General features: G+C 39.6%; 1 protein-coding gene and 1 long non-coding RNA gene across 2 annotated transcripts in view; one reads left to right on the top strand and one right to left on the bottom strand.

Moving 5' to 3' along the window:
• The window catches only part of LOC133523394 (uncharacterized), a 326759-nt gene that overhangs the window by 210237 nt on the left and 95350 nt on the right, over positions 1-21172 (bottom strand). The gene's annotated exons all lie outside the window — the stretch shown is intronic.
• LOC133523378 (regulation of nuclear pre-mRNA domain-containing protein 1B) lies at positions 1645-16782 on the top strand. Its single transcript, XM_061858911.1, has 6 exons — positions 1645-1912; positions 2229-2465; positions 2884-3110; positions 4321-4429; positions 15402-15577; positions 16391-16782. Exons 1-6 carry the CDS (start codon positions 1762-1764, stop codon positions 16535-16537), a joined length of 1047 nt encoding a protein of 348 aa, XP_061714895.1. The 5' UTR covers positions 1645-1761; the 3' UTR covers positions 16538-16782.

The raw sequence follows: 21172 nt of genomic DNA, 5'->3' as shown, positions 1-21172 counted from the left end.
AAGTGTAATAAGCCCTTCACCGTTTGTACAGTATACAGTCTACATAAATGAAATGAAATGAAATGAAATTTATTATTAATAACAGAGTTACAGGTCACCACATTTTAAATATCACAATATTAATAATATTCACCTCTTATAGCATAGATTGACTAAGCACAAAAAAATCGCCTTTTATGCATTTATGTCATGCTTTTATGTGTATAAATCTTTCATGCAGGCATGTTGTGTGGCCATACCTATCGTAACACATTTTCATTTAAACTGCCTACAAACGAGATGTGTTTAAACGCACACGTAATGCAAATCTGCAATCCCAACTCTCACTTGACTGGTTTCTTTAAAACTGCATTTCTTACTGGTAACTTGTAGCGAAGGCAACAATGGAAAGAAAATGCAAAGCAAATTTTCTAAATAAGCAAAAGAATATTTGGAGTCAATTTCTCAGGTCAACCTGGTCCCAATGCATCGGGCTTTGTTGCTGCTGCTGTTTACGTAGGACAAAATAGTAGGCAGGAAAATTGTAAAATCAATTAAAATTTGGTAAACCTATATCACCAGTGTCATAAAAATAAATCGACTTACTTCGCTCGAATATGCAAGAGCGATAGAGAGGCAGATAGCGATCGATTTTTGATTTTTCAATATAGATCATAAGCACGCGCACTTCCAATCAATCATCCATAGCTTACAAACATAAAGTGCTCACTCCACACATCAGTTTTCATACCAAAACGCTTATTATTTTCATAGACGACATCTAGCATCAAGTAGTGGTTTTATCGATACCGCTACTTGGAACTAGGGCTATAGGGACCGTGCGCGTTGGAGGGTCTGCCATCTTGTGGTCTGAATCGGAACCATAAACAGGCACATTTACATGTCAAGTGTTTTCTTGTGCATAGTAGGTTCTGCCATCTTGTGGGCTACATCGGAACAAAAAACATCACATTTACGCCTCGCGCCAAAAATCTGACGGCTCCTGTGCTGCCTCCTATAGTTCATGCACGCTCCCTATAATCGCGAAAATCGAAGTTCGTCAATTGCGGGCATTTTTCACTCTCACTCTAATTACGACTTAGTGAGAGTAAAAGAGAAAGATCCCCGCAATTTGAGAATTTTGGATTTCGCGGTAGGCCCCTAGATGTCACGAGCGTCGCGACTGACGAAATAAATACAGAAACCGATTTACGGTTAATCCGATTATAATATTAGCAGAAAATTGTTGAGCATTAGATTTATCGTTCGTCGCGACATCTATTGTTAATTAGCAGTACTCATAAATCCGCTACTTGACGCTAGATGTTGAATACGAAAATAATAAGCGTTTTGGTAACAAAACTTATGAATGGAGTAAGTATTTTTTGCTTTCTTATTTCTCTACAAACTGTACAGAATTAGCGCCATCTAGTAATTGTACAAAGAACTATTAAAAATGACAACGTTCACACACCCATCATTATCTATGGTTAGTATGAACTAAATTGTATACAAATGTTTCATTTTACATTAATTTAAATGGTTAGGTTCATAGCATAATAAATATAATATTTTATGAGCATGTTTACACAGGTCATAAAATAAGCGATTTGAACTTGAAACAAAAAAAAATGTTTATCTTGTCTGTGGTCTGCTACACTGCATTAGTGCCATTACTGCTTTTGCTCTTGCTCTCATTTTCAAAATGGCGTTGGTCTGCTGCAAGCGTTCGTGATTTCCTACAAAGATTCTGTGTTAATTTCATTGTAGAATATAAAAACAATGGCCGGTTTTACAGAAAATGCGCTAATACGTAAATTGCAAGAGTTGAATTCGAGTCAGCAAAGTATTCAGACTTTATCTTTGTGGTTAATTCATCACAGGAAGCACCATGCCGCTGTCGTAAAAACTTGGTATAAAGAATTATTAAAAGGTAATTACATTCCATATTCCTAATGATACAAATTACACCTCAGACGTAATTATGTTCTATCGATCGAGCTTGTTAGGTACTTCATGCTAAGGTTAAAAATTATTTTTTCAACAGCCAAAACATCAGACGTGGTGCCAAAACTGCCATAGATCGTTTGTAAAATATTATTGACGTACCTACGTCGTTTTTATTACTCATTCGATTTGTACCAGCTGAAATTGTATTTATTTTATAAACCAAATTTGCATATTTGTATATTTCAGAAACCTCTAACTACCTACCATAATGTTTACAATAATAATTGTTTTATTTTCAGTGAAAGATGGGAAGCAGTTGACATTTATGTATCTAGCCAACGATGTTATTCAAAATAGTAAAAAGAAAGGTCCAGAATATGGCAAGGAGTTTGGAGAAGTTCTCGAAGATGCTTTGAAGCACATGGCAAAGACTGGAATTAATGCTAAGACAAAACATTCTTTGCATAGGATATTAAATATATGGCAAGAGAGAGGTGTATATGATGCTCAGAAAATACAGGAATTAAAAGTGGCTGGTAAGTATGATTTTATATACATTAGGCAGGTTCACACAGCACAACAAGAGGGGCATGTTTACACAGACCAAGCTGATTCACATAAAAATGGCATGGTCTATGCGGACCTACTATTTGATAACATCCACCACTGGTGTTTTGTTCCTAATCAATAGTAAGTCAAGAAGTTTTATATGCATCTACTGATAGAACAGGTTTGTCTCTGGCTTTTATAAAATATTCAACTCATGACTTTTTCCATTACCCTATTTAGACACAATTAGTGTAAGTACCACTAATTATCCTTAACCTAGTACAGAACAAAGCACCAGTTTTGATCACAGTAATGCTACTATTGGGCTACTATGATAAAAATAATTATCAAACAATTAAAAAAATGGGTATAAATTGTATATGATAACATTAAATCTTATTTCAGTTGATCCAAATGACGCTGAACCTAAAAAGGTGAGCAAGCGCAAATCTATAGACGGGGATCCAAAGGATCCGGAGAAGAAACCGAAGTTAGACTCTAAGAAAAATGACAAGAGGGAGAGACGCCGTAGTGAGACTAAAGTAGAAGTAGATGGACAGATTGAGACACACACCACACTGAGCCCAAAGACTCCGCCAGGAGACCCACCAGAACCAGACGAGTTAATTAAGGTTAGTTACGTTATGTTTGCAACACATTCTATTCCAGCTTGTCAAGTTTTAAATGAGCATAATTTTTTTGGACTTATGGTGAATATCACTCTGACGCGGTATTCGGATGCGGCAGCGGTATGCAAGTGAAGAAGAAGTCTGTGGAGCAAGAGTTGGGGGTATTGGGAGTGGGGTGGGAGGAGGTTATCCAAGCTGCCCAGGACCAGAGTCAGTGGAAGAAAATGGTTCGGGCCCTACGCCCCAGCAGGGGGTAACAGAATGGAAAGAAGAAGATAAAAGATAGAGCCATCATGTTCACACTTCTTCACCATCTCAGAAAACCGCATTAGTGTGATAATCACCTTAAAATATCATTCATTTTTCAAACTACCCACCATTGGAGAAATTTTCAACTTCCTTTAGTGCAGGTAAGATTCAAAATGCCTGTGTGGATTAAACTAGTTAAAATCTCAATATTGTGTTTTACTGTATCAGTTTAATGCATGAGAAAGATTTGAAATCCAAGAAAACTTGGGAGGGATTTCTCATACATTTTTTATCTAGATGGCATGCCCTATTTAAAAGAATGTGATGAAATTGTAAACACGAAACAATTAACTTTACTTTGTGTCAACATTTCCTCATGGGAAGAGTCATTAAGATTTCAAACTAAACCCAACTTGTGTGGACACCATTAGCAATAAATTTGTTTAACAATAATTTTACTTGCTATTGAAATAGCATGACAAAAATATAACTTCACCAATATTCAATCAACTTTTTCTTTGTCACATCTTCTAAGTCACCTTTTAAAACCATGATGTTTTCAAGTTATATATTAAAATGATTATTTACAGAGCATCTTAGTACTCATAGTTTGTGTAATATCACTTAGTCTAATAAAATGTTATACTGTTGTATCTTGGCTTACTGGCGGCTATTCTATAAACAGCTTTATAGCTGTAATACCTTCACAAGTTTCTTTTCAACTCCATTTGTCATTACTTCTGCTTATAATAGTAGTAGTAGTAGTGGTAGTAAAACACATTGTACAAAAAGAAACATAAAACAGGAAAGAACACATTTCACATCATTTGTATTATGAGTTATAGACATCTAAATGGTTATAATTTATATGAATTCATCCCCACTGGGCACAACATATATACCATCTACCATCCTATCTATTCAAAGTACATATGATATTTGAACCACAACTTTACATTTCCAGGCCCTCCTAGAATTAGAATCAAGTGCTTCCAGTGACGAGGCAGTCCGCGAGCGCATCGCATCTCTTCCTCCAGAAGTCTCTGAAGTGCAATTATTGTCTAAGTTAGAAGGTAATTCGAGAGACATCCTACTCACTAGGGTTATTATAAGACTGGTGTTATTTTTAAAACAAAGATTCAACTACCTCTACCGATGATAAATAATAAAAATAAAAACTTCACCTGGTTACAAATTTTTGTTTCATTTCTTCTAATAAATACCCTATTACTACTTATATTGGTGTTTCAATTATGTTATATCCAAAACGCTTTAACACTTTGAGTCAAGATGTGTGTTCTGCATTCGGCTATTTTGTTGTATTCGTTTATTTATTATTTGACAAAACAAGTCGCTATGAATAAACATAGTTTTGTATACACATTATATAAATAAAAATTAAGCGTAATTATAAGATACACTCTACTCTTATTGTTTGTTGTTGAAGGAAAAACATACATAACAATTATGCCTGAGAATGCAATAATACATACAAATACGAACCAATAATTTAAGACGGGAAGAAATGCAAAACGAAAGTTTGTAACCAGAATGTTGACACAGCAGTATGTATCCCAGGCAGAGTATTGCTACTTTGGTGATAATAAACTGCTTTATCAACCCTTTAAACGCCACCTTCAAATGAACCTTAATGCATTCTAATAAAGTTTACTATTGCACATTATAAATTATAATACAATAGTCGTGGCACCAAAGGCTAAAAACTGCGCGCCACTTCAAAGTAAGTACACTCGCTCACATCTTAATTAATCCTTAGACATGCACACAAATAATAAACCTTTTGGCATGTAGGTACATTAATTTTAAATGTATATGCGCAGTAAAAAAAAAATGGGTAAACCGTCTATTACTGGCCACCATATACTAAAATGGCTAAAATAAGAATTCTATTTATTTATACAATTCAAGTAAACTAAATAATGATCGTTCTGATGAATAACTAAGATTGTGTTGTAGCCGACGTGTCCGTCCACTACAACATCGTTTAGCATGTAGATATAGAATAGCTTATTAATAATTAGAAATAGAAATAGTTTTATAACTAGAAAATAGAATACGTAAATCCATTTTCGTAGCAACGTAATAAAATAACAGTTAGTTCTCGTAAGCCGGACCCCGTAAGGTTGCACTATGTTATTGTATAACCTGAAACCGTTACGGTCGACTATTGTTCAATGTTCACTCATTAAGTTCCGTAACGTTATTGTATTATATTTGTTTATTAGGGTTCACCTCCGCAGAATTTCGGCAGAGTCAAAGAAGTATTGTCTATTTTATTGTGTATAATTAAGCGTAGTTTTAGTTGCGTGGGAAACTTTCGGTACCGTTACACCGTTATCAGGAGATAGTAATGTTACCTCAAAAGGACCAAGGATACGGTTATACGCGTCATTCCCTCGCACGCACTCGTTCGGTAAACGTCAACCTCCTGAGTATCGTTACGCTAGTAGAGCAAAATAGTGTTGCCTCTAGTCTAGTTAAGCTTTCACGAATAAAATAATCTTCGACGATCAAGATCTATCTTTAAGGAGTATTTCCCTCGATACCAAAACACGCATTACCTAAAGTGGTGACCCCGACGTGATAAGAAAAATGAGCCCAAACCCAGACAAAGGCAACGGAGTCAACATGAACAGCGAAAGCAGCAATCAAGTCGTCGATGCAGGCAACAACGCAGCTAACCCGCTCATTCAACAACAGCCTGCACCCGCACCTGCATCGGCCAGCACAGTCAGCGCACCGTTGAAGATACCTGATTTTTGGCGTGACTCGCCGCGCATCTGGTTTGCCAGCTTCGAGCACGCTACGAGGGACTTAAACAGAAGCGACAGTCAGCTTGCGAGCATGGTAATAGCTCAGTTAGACAAGCAAGATGTCCAGCAAATAACAGACATCCTATTCAACCCTCCTAAAACTGAGTACTACAAGGCCGTAAAGGAGCGTCTCATTGCCGTTTACGAAGAGTCTGACAGTCGGCAAGTGAAAAAGCTCCTATCCCAAATGGAGCTCGGCGAGCAAAAGCCCAGTCAGTTGCTAAGGCGAATGCGTGAGCTGGCCAGGAATAAGTTTAATGACAACATGTTAAAAATCATATGGACGAACTCACTGCCACCATATATACGCTCGGTGCTTTGCGTAAGCGAAACCTTCAGTGAGAAGGCAACGCTCGATGAAATGGCGCGACTTGCCGACAAGATGATGGAGGAATCGCCGAACGTACCACAGATTTCAGCGATATCGAGGCCAGTGTCGATTGCGTTATCGCAAGATCAACATCAGCAACCGCCGCTAGCACAGAGTTACGCGGCCACCGACACTCAGTTCATTCTGAGTGAAATCAGAAAATTAAACATTAGAGTCGAGGAGCTAAGCAGATGCCCGCAAGCCAGGCGACGCCAAAGCCGTTCCCACAGTCGACGACGTTCGGATCTCCGTTCACGAAACAACTCGAGGTCCGAGGACAGAAGCAAATCGCCATCACCATGGTGCTACTACCACCGACGTTTCGGTATGGAAGCAACAAAATGCAGACCGCCGTGTGCTTTCCGACCCGTTACTTTGCCTTCGGAAAACTAAAGAAGACGCTGGCCGCGGCGGAATCCAGCGTACTAGAACATTCACACCGCCTTTTCGTAACCGACAGGAAGACGAAAGTATCGTTCTTGGTAGATACCGGAGCAGACATCAGTGTAATACCAAGAGCGAAAGGCACACCTGAATCACCTCTATCGTTTCAACTATACGCTGCCAACAACACGACTATACCTACGTATGGCGAAAAAACATACGAACTCGACCTTAACCTGCGCCGTCCGTTCAAATGGAAGTTTATTGTTGCCGCCGTGTCAAAACCAATCCTCGGAGCAGATTTTCTGAATCATCACGAGTTAATAGTCGACGTGACGAACCGAAGATTGATCGACGGAAAGACATTGCTCACTACAAACGCACAAATATGTAAAACGAACATACCTACAGTTCGGAGCATCCGCGTAGGACAAACCTATCACGACATACTTGCCGAGTTCCCTGGAATTACAAGACTTACATCAATGAAACTCAGTCCGAAGCACACAGTCGAGCATGTCATTGAAACAATTGGTCAACCTGTTCACTGCCGAGCGAGACCAATCGCACCTCATCGCTACGAACAGGTCAAAAAAGAATTTCAAAACATGATAGAACAAGGCTTATGTCGTCCTAGTAAGAGCCAATGGTCCTCACCGTTGCACGTAGTGCCTAAGAAAAATGGAGATCTACGTGTATGTGGTGACTACCGAAGACTCAACGCCATCACGATACCCGATCGCTACCCTATACCACGCATACGCGACTTTACGTATCAACTCGCCGGGAAAACAATTTTTTCTACGATCGACCTCAATCGTGCCTACCAGCAACTTCCGATCAGCGAGCGAGATATTGAAAAATCGGCGATCATTACGCCGTTTGGATTGTTTGAATTCCCGCGTATGTGCCCAGGCTTAAGGAACTGCGGTCAAACATTTCAAAGGTTCATACACGAAGTACTCAGAGGGCTGGATTACGTTTTCCCGTTCGTCGACGACCTACTAGTAGCTTCAACCACCGAGGAGGAACACCGAGCACATTTACGCGTTATCTTACAACGTCTCGATGAATACGGAATCACAATAAACCCCGCAAAATGTGTTTTCGGTCAACCTACGGTGAAGTTTCTCGGCTACGAAGTGAACAAAGATGGTATCCAACCACCGAAAGAAAAAGTACAAGCAATCGCCGATTACCCAAAACCTAAAACAATCGAAGAATTACGACGTTTTCTCGGTATGATAAACTTTTATCGAGAAAATATCAAAGACGCCGCAATAATTCAATCTCCACTCTGCAAGTATCTACACAACGCGAAGAAAAGAGACAAGTCGCAAATCGAATGGACTGAAGAAGCTACGCAAGCCTACGAAGCGTGTAAAACGAGCATACAAAACGCCGCCCTACTCGCACACCCTCAGCACGAAGCTCAACTCGCGATATTTTGTGACGCCTCAAACACTGCGGCTGGCGCTGTTTTACAACAGTTCACCAACAAACAATGGCAGCCACTCGGATATTTCTCGCGCAAGTTCACAGAAGCTCAAAAAAAATACAGCACGTTCGATCGAGAACTCCTGTCAATATATTTATCGTTAAAACATTTTAGAAAAATGTTTGAAGGAAGACCGCTAACAATATTCACAGACCACAAGCCGATCACATTCGCATTTACGAAATCATCAAACGACGGCGAATCACCGCGACGCACTCGACACCTACTTTTCATAAGCGAATTCACGACCGATATTCGCTATGTAAGTGGGAAGGAAAACGCTGTAGCGGACGCACTTTCGCGCATCGACGCGATTACCTGCCCAACGCCGATCGACTTCAAAGAGTTAGCCGCAGCGCAAGAAAGGGATAGCAACATTCAATGCCTGCAGCAACAAGAAAATATATCACTGAAAAAAATCAAGATTCCCGGAACTGACTTTAACATATACTGCGAAACTACTACAGGCAACAATCGTCCGTACCTACCTGCGGATTACCGACGCACTGTATTTGACTATATGCACAACATTAGTCATCCTGGCACTCGCACCACGCGCAAGATGATTGCAAGCAAATACTTCTGGCCTTCAATGAATACGGACATCGGAACATGGGCAAAAGCATGCATCGCATGCCAACGAACAAAGATACAGCAACATACTACAAGTACTTTATCAACGTTCCAACCTACAGCCCGTTTCGAACACGTACATTGTGACATCATCGGTCCAATGCCAACAACGTCCGACGGTTACCGTTACTGCCTAACAATCATTGACCGCGCAACTCGATGGCCCGAAGCGATCCCGCTAAAAGAAGTCGCCGCTGAAGAAGTCGCCAAGGCTGTCTACGAAGGATGGATGTCAAGATTCGGATGCCCAGCTACAATAACAACGGATCAAGGTCGACAGTTCGAAAGTCGAATATTTGCGCACCTAACACAGCTGCTTGGTATCGCAAAAACGCGCACAACGCCGTACCATCCGATATGCAACGGTGTCCTTGAACGATGGCATCGAACGATTAAGAGGAATTCCTAGTTGCGATTTTTCCATACAAACGCTCTCGACTGATTCCTCCCTGGATTTTGAACCTAGAGCAGTGATTTTTTCAAATAAGATCAATATCATCAATATCTGTGCCGCTATGTTTTGCTTTTTTGGATTATTTTATTTTGAAGAAAGATACAGCGCCTCGAAAATCGCAAAAACGGCTAAATTGAATTGGCTGTAAAAAAAGGTACAGTATACAAATATGACAAAAAATATCCAAAAAATCAAAACATAGCGGCATAGATTATTTCTTCCTCTTGAAATTTCCAAAATTTCATAATGATTAGTTGCGTTTTGGAGGAGGAAACAGTCGAGAGCGAAACTTCGATTTTTGAGTTTTTTGCGAGTGAATTTCGGTCCGAGCTGCAGTTGTCCTTATCGCACGAATTGGAGGCGGAGACAGTTTCTAAATATACGTACACAGAAGGAATAGTGATGGGCATAACATCCTTATTAGGGATTGCAGAACCGGTACTGTTTTAAAGAACCGGGATTTCCCGGTACTTTCGGAACTGGTCTAATTATTTCATTATTTTAAATAAAACGACAGCATTTTGCGATTTGACCACCTTTCGTATTATAATTTAATAATTACATTTTCTTTTATTACGTAGTAGGCAATTTTTTTTAGAAATATAGTATTTTACATTGCTCACACTTGTGCGTCACAAGTAAAAGATAACTACTTTGATGTTTGCCACTAAATAGCAAATTTAATGAAATTACATTGACGAGGGGATTTATATATAAGTATCGCAGTCGTATTGTATAATCCGCCGTATTACATTACGGCTAGCCGATATCAAAATAAGGGCCATTTTGAAATGCGGCGGTTCAACGATTAAGGTATGTTGGGTAAATACCGGATGCGGGTGAAGAACGTAGGACATTCATTTCCCCTCCTAATTTGGCTTTATTTTTTAATGTTGGCAACATTGTGTAAGACGCCATTTCATTGCGCCTCGACTGTCAGTGTCCCCGCGTCGCTCAGGGAGTCGGGCTTGTGCTATGTGCAATCACAGAGAGCAAGGTAAATTTCGCGAATTCTTCCTTCTATCCGATCTTCGCTCTGTAATTTATTTTGCGTATTGTGATGAAACTGTGTTTGTTTTTGTAATTGTGTTAACAGACCTAGCACTGCTGTAGACCGATATCCGATCTTGACCCTTCCAGGTAAAGATCGGACCAGAAACAATCAGATCTTTACCTATTTAAAAAACAGCAGTGATTATCAAACTTTAAATTTTCTTCAATTTACCTACTGACCTTAATTATCACATTTATTGTTTTCTTGATCACACTTTCGTACCATTATTTTTATCCAGTACCACTACCAGCGCGACGGTTACTGACAATGTATTTTTTTTAATTTCCGCAACCCAAAGGTTGCCTTTTAGCGATAAGACCGCATGTTGTTTACCTGTGCTTATGTGTTTTAAATTTTCTTTTGTATTGTTTTCTTTTATTGAGGTGTGCAATAAAGAATATTTATATTGTATAGGGATGATGATACATGTTGAAATTTATAACAAAATCGAGTAAAATAAATGAGCAATTTTTCGCAATAAAGTACCTACACATACGGATGCATATGTAGATGTGCACGCATACATACATTGCTAGTTTCGGATACAAAATAGAGATAGAGCTTCGAAATTAGTTTCCTTAAAATGCTTCAAGAGGGCTCTCTTTTCCTATATATTTACTTTACTCTTTACATACGATCCTTACATATTAACAAAAAAAAAAGATTGTATAGCAACTATATATATATATATATATATATATACATAATTGCAAAATTAAACCAACAAAATCGCAATTTTAATTATTTTCCATACTTCAAGATGGGCTCTCAGTGACCTTGACCTTTTAAAAGAACTACTTAGTCTTTTTGATTTCTAAGTTTGATTCTTATTTTTTTGGCGACCTTCATTAAAAATGACTGGGCACGATTATTTTTATTTTGATTTTTGTCCCTCCTACTTAAGTACATAATATCTTCCAGTACATTCCATTCAATAAACAATACATTTACACTTTCCCTAAACCTGTACAGTTCACGAAATCTTAAATTGTCAAAACTTCGCAACGTATCTATTATTTTAGTGGTTTTTTTTATTACTTCGGGTAAACCGTACAATAAGAGGTTTCTTAGCACATTGTTTACTTATGACATAGGTATCAAAGTTTGAGAGCCACAATTTTATAAATTTTTGTATCAGGGTTAAGATCGGATACAAAAGGGTAGACACCGGACCTATTTCTTTGTGATACCTTATTCTCTTTCCATTAGAAGCAACTTTTTTTCACCATCCAATGTTCTCCCTTGATGGCAAAACACTCGTTACCCTAAAAAAAAGTATGTCTCATCTTTACACAGGTATAAAACTAAAACCGTTCTATATTGAAGATTACCAAAATTCAGGCCGAATCAACGGTTATTAATTAACGATTCGCTACGTACTTCAAGAATCTGTCACGTGTTGAGATCTCGAAAAAACATTTTTTCACGAGTTCTCTCAATTGGTCCCAAAATTGTCCGGCATTATCCCAACATACTTTACCCAGATTGTCATTGCGAAACGTTCTTCAATAAGGCGGCCCAAGTTTAGCCCCATCGTACTACAAGTTAAATAGATTGTAGTTTAACCATAGGTATATTTATACCTACTTACAAAATTTCACAACACACCATGATCATTCCCAACTTACTGATACGGATAGGTACAGTCAAGTGTAAAAATATGGGTGTACACATCTTACTCAAAAATATGTCCCATAGCATCTTATTCCAGTGTAATAAGAGCGTAGTACCATATTTCTGAGACGATTCTTTCGATACATATTTTTGCACTTGACCGTACGACGACAACCGAAGCTGAGACATCATTCTTTTTTGCAGTTTTTACCTATATGGTAATTAATATCAATCAATCAATCAATAATTTATTATTTCGTCATTATAGGTGTAAAATACATTTAGTACAGGTACACCCTATCGGTGTTTGGTATTAGGGTGTAATAGATACAGTATAATATAAATATGAAAAACAATATTACGTGGTAACAACAAAAACAACTTGCGTCGGGCAGCGCAGAATAAATTCCGTATGGCTCGCGGGCGATGTCGACGGAACGGCGCGCAATGAGCGAGCGCACGAGTCTCGCGTCTGTGTGCGCGCACTCACACTTAGATAGCTCCGGCTCCCGCCCACCGCAGCGCGACAGAAACATAGCTTCAAAAATTCGAGATTTGAAAAGTTGCTCAGCTAGGAATTGCTCTTAAGACAGCACTAAAAGCTAGACTCTTATCCGCTAAAAGTTGGATTAACGAGCTACCTACAGTGCTTCTAGGTGTCCGTGCGGCGCTCCGCGCCGACACAAACGTAAGTGCAGCGCAACTTACATACGGATGCAACATTCGTCTACCCGGGGAATTTCTAACAAACGCAACAAGCAACGACGTCATAATGGACAGCTCCTACGTCGAACAACTGAGAGAAACCATCCGACAACTGAAACCAGTACCGAGTCAACCGCATAGCAACAAAAGATCTATCTTCATTCACCGCGATCTAACTACGTGCGATTACGTGTTTATTCGAGTCGACGCAGTTAGAAAGCCACTGCAGGCGCCATACGACGGTCCCTACAAAGTACTGAATCGAACCGACAAGGTTTTCACTATTCAGTTACCTACACGCGAAGCAAAAATTTCAATCGATCGTCTTAAGCCTGCATACACCATAACAGAAAATGCAGAGCCCAATTCGGTGCAGAGACAAGGACCTGTGATCACCTACACACCAAGTCCAGCGACGACGCTTTTATCGCCGCCGTCCACACAATCGCCGCCGACGCTGACACCGACGCCGCCGACGCTGACACCGACGCCGCCGACGCTGACACCGACGCCGCCGACGCTGACACCGACGCCGCCGACGCTGATGCTGCCGACACCGACACCACCGGCCTGTGCAAGGAGAGGCCCTGCAACATCTTCTACAAATAAGAACTCAGTATTGATTCCTACGGATTCACGACAATCACGGATGACCCGCAGCGGACGCATCGTTCGTCTACCCGTACGCTTCGCTGAGGAGGGAGCCATGTAGCCGACGTGTCCGTCCACTACAACATCGTTTAGCATGTAGATATAGAATAGCTTATTAATAATTAGAAATAGAAATAGTTTTATAACTAGAAAATAGAATACGTAAATCCATTTTCGTAGCAACGTAATAAAATAACAGTTAGTTCTCGTAAGCCGGACCCCGTAAGGTTGCACTATGTTATTGTATAACCTGAAACCGTTACGGTCGACTATTGTTCAATGTTCACTCATTAAGTTCCGTAACGTTATTGTATTATATTTGTTTATTAGGGTTCACCTCCGCAGAATTTCGGCAGAGTCAAAGAAGTATTGTCTATTTTATTGTGTATAATTAAGCGTAGTTTTAGTTGCGTGGGAAACTTTCGGTACCGTTACACCGTTATCAGGAGATAGTAATGTTACCTCAAAAGGACCAAGGATACGGTTATACGCGTCATTCCCTCGCACGCACTCGTTCGGTAAACGTCAACCTCCTGAGTATCGTTACGCTAGTAGAGCAAAATAGTGTTGCCTCTAGTCTAGTTAAGCTTTCACGAATAAAATAATCTTCGACGATCAAGATCTATCTTTAAGGAGTATTTCCCTCGATACCAAAACACGCATTCCCTAAAGTGTGATTATTAAACAGAATCCCTTTTAGTATAAGGTGGCCATGGCCAGTAATAGACGGTGTACCCTATCTCCATACTTCTATAAAAAAGACGTAATTATAGTGTGGGGACACTGGGTACTGAACTACCTTGTAATATCATATTCATATAGGTACAGCATCTTCGACATTGCTACGCTACGTATGTGCCGCGGGTAAGTTTCCAAAATGTAGAAATTGAAAAATTCTCATATATATGTGTGGGAATTGGGGTGACCAGATCTGATTTCCAGTTTTACGGGACAACTGCATTGAATAGTTAGGTTAAAATACAGGACAGGCTGTTTTTTTTATTAAAAATCAACCTTCATTATATTACGACTAAAATTTGGCATACCTAATCAATTAAATAACACATACAATTCCTAAATTTCTTAATATATATAGATGTCAGGCTTCAGAGGAACACTGGGGGCCTAGCCAAGATGACTTGCAGAAAACAATGAAACGGTATTGTCCGGCCGCGTGCTCGTGTAACTTTTCCCTCGGCACGTTTGCCTCATCCGAGCCAATTTGTTCGGCAAGATGGCGCCACTCAGTCAGCTGTTCAAAATGGCGCCGCGGCTTGCGTTTCTTTTATTTTGGTATATAAAGCAATTCAAAAGAAAAGAAGGACATGACAATTTCCGACACTCGTTATTATTACTTTTTTCGAACGTTGTCATGTTTTGACAACTTTCAACGTGAGTACGAACAAAATAACCACGCGCACCATAAACAAAACGTTTACACTGGCGCGCGGCAAACGTCTGAGGCGCCTTTCAGCATGCCGAAAAACCGACACCGAGCGATTCGGCCAAGGCCTTATTACTCTTCCATATTAGTGCGACAGAGAAAGATAGCGTTTCGTTTCTCTGCGAACGATTGACATCTTGGCTAAGTCCCATGGATTTCTTATCTGGAAGAAAATTATCAGTAGGTACATGGTAAACGTTGTTGAGAATAAATTAACCAAAAGATATATAGGCGAGCACCTTATGGTGTAGTTAATTCTGATGCTTAACCTAAACTGACATGAAAACTACGCTACAAGCGCCATCATCAATCGAATTTAATAGTTCACTAGGCCGGCACAGTCAAACTTCATCAATCGAAATTGAACTCAAATTCATCAACTTAAAGCAGATTTTCGTGTACAGATAAAGAATCAGCGCTCGCCCTCAGCGCCATAGTCAATTCAGCAGTAGAATTACTGGCCGAATACAACCTGAGGCTAACTGAGGAACTAGAGAAGAGACGGAAGGTAGCGGCCATGTTGAGGGACTTCGCGCAGGCGCAGAAGGACCTGGCCAAGCAGGCTGAGGCGCGGCTGGAGGTAAACTGAACTTTATGTATTTTATGTGTTAAAGAGCTATTATCGCCTGGAACCTTTGAACCGCAGACGTAGAAAAATAAACTACTATATTAACACATTGAGTGCCAGCGAGAGCTACAAGCAAAATGTGAAAACCCGTAAGTAGCGAAAAGCGACTACGGACTCAGCGCCCAACTGATTGAGTAAGATGCGTATAATCTAATGCAATTTCGTGCTTTTAATTTGACCGGTAAACGAGATGGCGTTGTACAGCTCCATACATTTTGCGGTAACCCTCATTGACAAAAGTTGACGTTTGTTAATTTCAGTGACCGCAAAACTATGGAAGGTAGAGGCAAGGAACAGAATCTCCATATAACAAAAAGTGTTCGACAAAAAACCATAAGTAGGTGGCGCTATAATACCTAGAATACTTGAGAAAAAAATCTAATCATAGACAGCGCACTTCACTCCGTCAATAACGCCTAGGTTCTTAGCTACTCTAGCGCTACTCTGGAGAGATTTGGAACTATTATTTATAACTGACAGCTGGATACTTTTGCAACAGTTCTGCCTAAGGAGATTCTGTTCCTTGCCTCTACTATACGCAAAACATATGGCGCAGTACAGCGCAAAATCAATTCTGTGGCCCTAGTGAAAAAGGGTACAAGTCTCTGGCAGTTTAGGTGTATAAGGGCATAAGTGTTACGTGGAACTTACACCTCTTTACACCTGCGCTGCCAGAGACTTGTACCCTTTTTCACTAGGGCCACAGAATTATCTTTGAATGAAGGTTGAAATTCCATTCCATTCATTCGCCATCTAATTCCACAGGAATACAACATAAAGCTGCAAAAGATCTACGCAGTAAAGACGGAAGTGAAGTCCCACATAGAGAACCTGCCCGACGTGTCGCGCCTGCCCGACGTGACGGGCGGCCTGGCGCCGCTGCCCTCCGCCGGGGACCTCTTCAGCATTTGAAACTGCGCTCAGCGATGGCCGACACATGTGCTCTTGGAGTTGTGGGAGAAAATGATTAGGTGACATGAATAGGTTTAAATAGGTTTTCAAGTTTGTTGTGCGAAATTCTGGTCAAAAATATCCCCTTTGTGTAGTGGCGATAAAATAGTGGCGGGGCAAGACCAAAACTTTATGTGGGCAAGGTACATTTAGCGACGCCCTCTGGTGGCGCAAGAAATAACGAACATTTTTAGGGTTCCGTAGCCAAATGGCATAAAACGGAACCCTTATAGTTTCGCCATGTCCGTCTGTCTGTCTGTCTGTCTGTCTGTCTGTCTGTCTGTCTGTCTGTCTGTCTGTCTGTCTGTCCGAGGCTTTGCTCCGTGGTCGTTAGTGTTAGAAAGCTGAAATTTGGCATGGATATATAAATCAATAAAGCCGACAAAGTCGTACAATAAAATCTAAAATTTTAATTTTTTTTAGGGTACCTCCCCTACACGTAAAGTGGGGGTGAATTTTTTTTTTCGCTTCAACCCTAAAGTGTGGGGTATCGTTGGAAAGGTCTTTCAAAACTAATAGGGGTTTTCAAGAAACATTTTTTGATAAAGTGAATATATTCGGAGATAATCGCTCCGAAAGAAAAAAAAAATGTGTCCCCCCCCCTCTAACTTTTGAACCATAGGTCCAAAAAATATGAAAAAAATCGTGGAAGTAGAGCTTAAGAAAGACATTAAATGAAAACTATAGCGGACATGATCAGTTTAGCTGTTTTTGAGTTATCGCAAAAAGTTTTCCCTTCATAGTAAAAAGACTTCTTTAATTAGGTACTGATTATGCAAATTTGCCTATTTGTTTAACTCGGGTGAAAGGTACCATTTACTACACTTTAAGCTCCAGTTTAGCTTATTGTGACGGAAGAGTAACTACGGAACCCTACACTGAGCGTGGCCCGACATGCTCTTGGCCGGTTATTACGTTATGTCCGAGTTATACTTAGTAGAGCCTCAGGCCTCGAGGCCTCAGGCGGAGGCCCACGTCGCCCTGCCATTGAACGCCAGGCCTATCGTGTGCGCGTTATCGTGAACCTTGTTGGAATGCAAGAAGGTTGATGTTGGGCTGTAGCATAGAGAAATAAGAAGTACATAGAGTGATTACTCCATATGTCAGTTTTGGTACCAAAACGATTATTATTTTCGTAGTCGACATCTAGCATGGAGTAGCGGAACTCTCCGTACTGCTACTCTACAATAGATATCGCGGCAAACAAAAAGTCTAATGCTCAACGATTTACCGCTAATTTTATGACCAGAGTCTATTTTCAACTCCTACGCTTACTCTGGTTTGGTTTGCCGCGACATCCATTGTCGAGTAGCAGTACTGAGAGTTCCGCTACTTGACGCTAGATGTTGACTAAGAAAATAATAGTATTTTTGGTAACAAAACCGTTGTATGGAGTGAGCACTCTTGGTCTTCTTAATTCTCTTTGGCTGTAGCCACGTGCGTCAGTTGACATCTTTGGCGGTCAAACGGTTAAGCAAAGGTTTTATAATGAGTGCAGGGGGCCTAGTCAAGATGTCAAATGTTTGTGCCACGACAACGAAACGCTTTCTCTCTCTATTACTCTTACATATTAGTGCGATATAGAGACAGCGTTTCGTTGTCAAAGCTCAAATGATTGGTATATTGGCTAGGCACCCAAGTATAGCTAAATATCTATGAACTGTTGACTAGAGCAGATGTTATGCGTGTACTCTATTATTTCTTAATAAGTGATAAATATAATTAAAGCAGACATTTTTGATCAGAATTAAACATAAATGAAAAAATCTGGCTGTAAAAATTACTTGTACCAACCACCCGTAGTATATGCATGGCGTGCTAAGATTCGTCAAAACAATGTAGCTTTTTACAATATTAAAAGTATTGTATGGTTCTCAAATCCTTGACTCACTCCTATTGCATAAAATGCATACCATATTTTTATAGATTAGCTTGTAAGATGATGTAGATTTTGTTTTTGCCGTATTTTCTTAATTTAATTTACTGGACGATGTTCAAAACAATGTTGAAATTGTATTTTGTGTGTGTTGCAACGTATACATTACAACCTTCAAATTCACTTATAAAATATGAAAAAGAAAAGGTTATATAACTATATTATCTTTATCTATAACTGTTTCTCTTGTTATACACAAAAATGTTAAAGACAACTACATTTCTAGTACGTAGACATAAAATTTGTGTACATTGGTGTACAAAAAGTATATTCCAATTTGTTCCCGCCCTATGAGTGAAGTGTGAAGAATTGAAAAAGAATAATACATAAATACTACTAAAAACGTCCATATTAGATAATGGAAATACCAGACGGCTTCAAGCTAGAATTTAAAGTATTACTTTTTCCTCTTTGTTCCCGTCTGGTGGGAACGAATAGGAATACACATACACACAATGTAATATTTTGCGAGTGTGTACAATCAACAGACTGATTAACGTTACTCTGTAAACACCTATAGAGAGCCCTGTAAAATTTTAGCGATCGTAATTACGATGCTACCGGCTTTTAAAGAAAATTTAGTATCTTCGCATTATTATGAAAAAAAAACATAACAATATCGATTCTAACATTAAACCGATTCTCCTGTTTGACTCGTGTATGCTTACGTGAATGTTGTTATAGTTATAAGCACTGTGCTTGAAAATGAAGATCGATGTTCTCCGAAATATGTCGGGGGAGTGACTGATAATGCGCGAGTTAGACCACAAAATTAGTTTAATGTTAGTATAACTCACGGCAGTTTAAATTCGAATAACGACTAATTAACTAATAAGGCTTATGTTAAATTTCTTGCAACAATATTTGTTCCAAAAAATTGCAGTTGTGTTGTAAATACTTCACAACTAAGTACTATACTATATTACTGACATACTTGGACGATTTAACAACCGGAGTCGCCTTTAAGAGCTTACCGCTCTGTCGAAAACTTCGGCCAATGGTCATATGTAGTTTTGACTGACGTTTATCTGACATGCCCCTGACATTTGACGTGCCCCTCCCAAAAATCGTCAGACTGTTTTGTATAAAAAAATTCAGACAAGGCGTCTCGAGTTGTTAAATCCTTCAAACTGACATACCATCTGTGGGAGGAGGGCTATTGCCCCCTCCATGCATATCAAAGAATAAGTAAAAAAAAAATTATACCCTTATGTCAATAAATTCCCATCTTTGGTATTTTTGGCACCAAAATTAAATTGTTTTACTATTCTTCCTCAATTTATTATTATTAGTCTTAACTTTGCAAATTCTTTTATAGTATAATTTCGTATATTTTGTATAGTCGTAAAAAAATCATGAGTGCTGTAGACATCCGTTATATATTGATTTGTGTTTTTGGATAGCTGATTTCAACACTTTAAAAGTAGAAGCCCACAACAGCGCACTACGCACAAATTATACGCGGGTCTATTGTTCCTACGAAGCGTTACGTTGTCTATTCCTGTCATAGGTAACTCTCAAGTAATGGAGGGTTTGTAGGAGTAACGTTTATTTGATAAGCAGTGAGATTAGCCGTGCGCCGCTGTGGGGTTCCGATGTAAGGCCTGAGCACACCCGATGCATGTGCAGAGAAGTACACGTGCGCTTTGTAATATACAGATCTTTATAAGAGAGCGCACACTGCTTGCGTGACGTGTGCGGCTCCAATACTAAATTACCGCACGTCTAAACAAAGGACGCTTACACGAATAATTTCGTACATTGACCCGCCTGTTTTTATCTTTATTGCAAGCACATAATTATATTGCTGTACCGCTCGCACAGTGTCATTGACCACCGACATGGGCGGGACAGTAATATAATTACGCGCGCGCGATAGAGATAGGAACTCCTTATGTATGAAATTCCTTGTGCTAAGCGTCCTTTCTTTGCGCACACGCAGCCGGTGTGCTCTGGCGTATACTATTTGGAGTGACAGTTTTGACACATTTGTTGATTTGGTATCATTTAAGTAACCGTCACCCAAGTCATAGATAAAATATAGATATTACCTAGGGTATGGGTTTGACTGATTTTATTCACACGTTGGCGGTTTTGTCACGTTACGATACGACGTTTATTTTGTTATTTTTTTCCAATGGTTAAATAATGGAAGTAAATAAGCAGTCTATTTTTTGTATGTATCTATCGCAAGCTCGTGTAATAGCCGGACTTCACATTGGATGCGGATCTGCCGGTGTGCAAGTGAGACAGAGCGATACACGTGCATAACTTTGTCTCGCTCTCACACCGGAGCAGCGGGTGGTTCCGGACCAGTGCGATAACCGCGTTAATATTGGCTTTGTAGCCGCTTCTTTTCACAAAAATGTATGTATTTCATGTTGAAATAAGTCAGTGTATTGGTTATAATACATGTAAACTGCAATTTTGTATACATAGTTACTATTCAACATTAAAGGTTATTAATGAACATCAATTTGTTGCCACTGCACTGGTAGAGCTGGGATCTTTCCCAAATGGTTACCGCCACCTTTTAGAAATTGTATTATTGCCAAAATGATGTAAGTACCGAATAGTGGGCCAATGGGTGTAGCAACAAATTGTTGATAACAGTTAGGAATTAAGGTCAATGTGGGGAAGACCGGCATGTAATTAAAGAT

The sequence above is a fragment of the Cydia pomonella genome, chromosome 12 (genome assembly GCF_033807575.1).
Source record: "Cydia pomonella isolate Wapato2018A chromosome 12, ilCydPomo1, whole genome shotgun sequence".
Classification (NCBI taxonomy): domain Eukaryota; kingdom Metazoa; phylum Arthropoda; class Insecta; order Lepidoptera; family Tortricidae; genus Cydia; species Cydia pomonella.
The sequence above is the reverse complement of the archived record's forward strand: the minus strand, read 5'-3'. Positions and strand labels throughout refer to the sequence as shown.

What these genes read in the sequence shown, in the direction of transcription:
- LOC133523378 (XM_061858911.1), top strand. Translation starts at nt 1,762, where the DNA reads ATGGCCGGTTTTACAGAAAATGCGCTAATACGTAAATTGCAAGAGTTG. An exon ending in ACAGGAATTAAAAGTGGCTG is followed by an intron (nt 2,466 to 2,883) that starts GTAAGTATGATT and finishes ATCTTATTTCAG; the next exon opens with TTGATCCAAATGACGCTGAA. An exon ending in AGGCTGAGGCGCGGCTGGAG is followed by an intron (nt 15,578 to 16,390) that starts GTAAACTGAACT and finishes CTAATTCCACAG; the next exon opens with GAATACAACATAAAGCTGCA.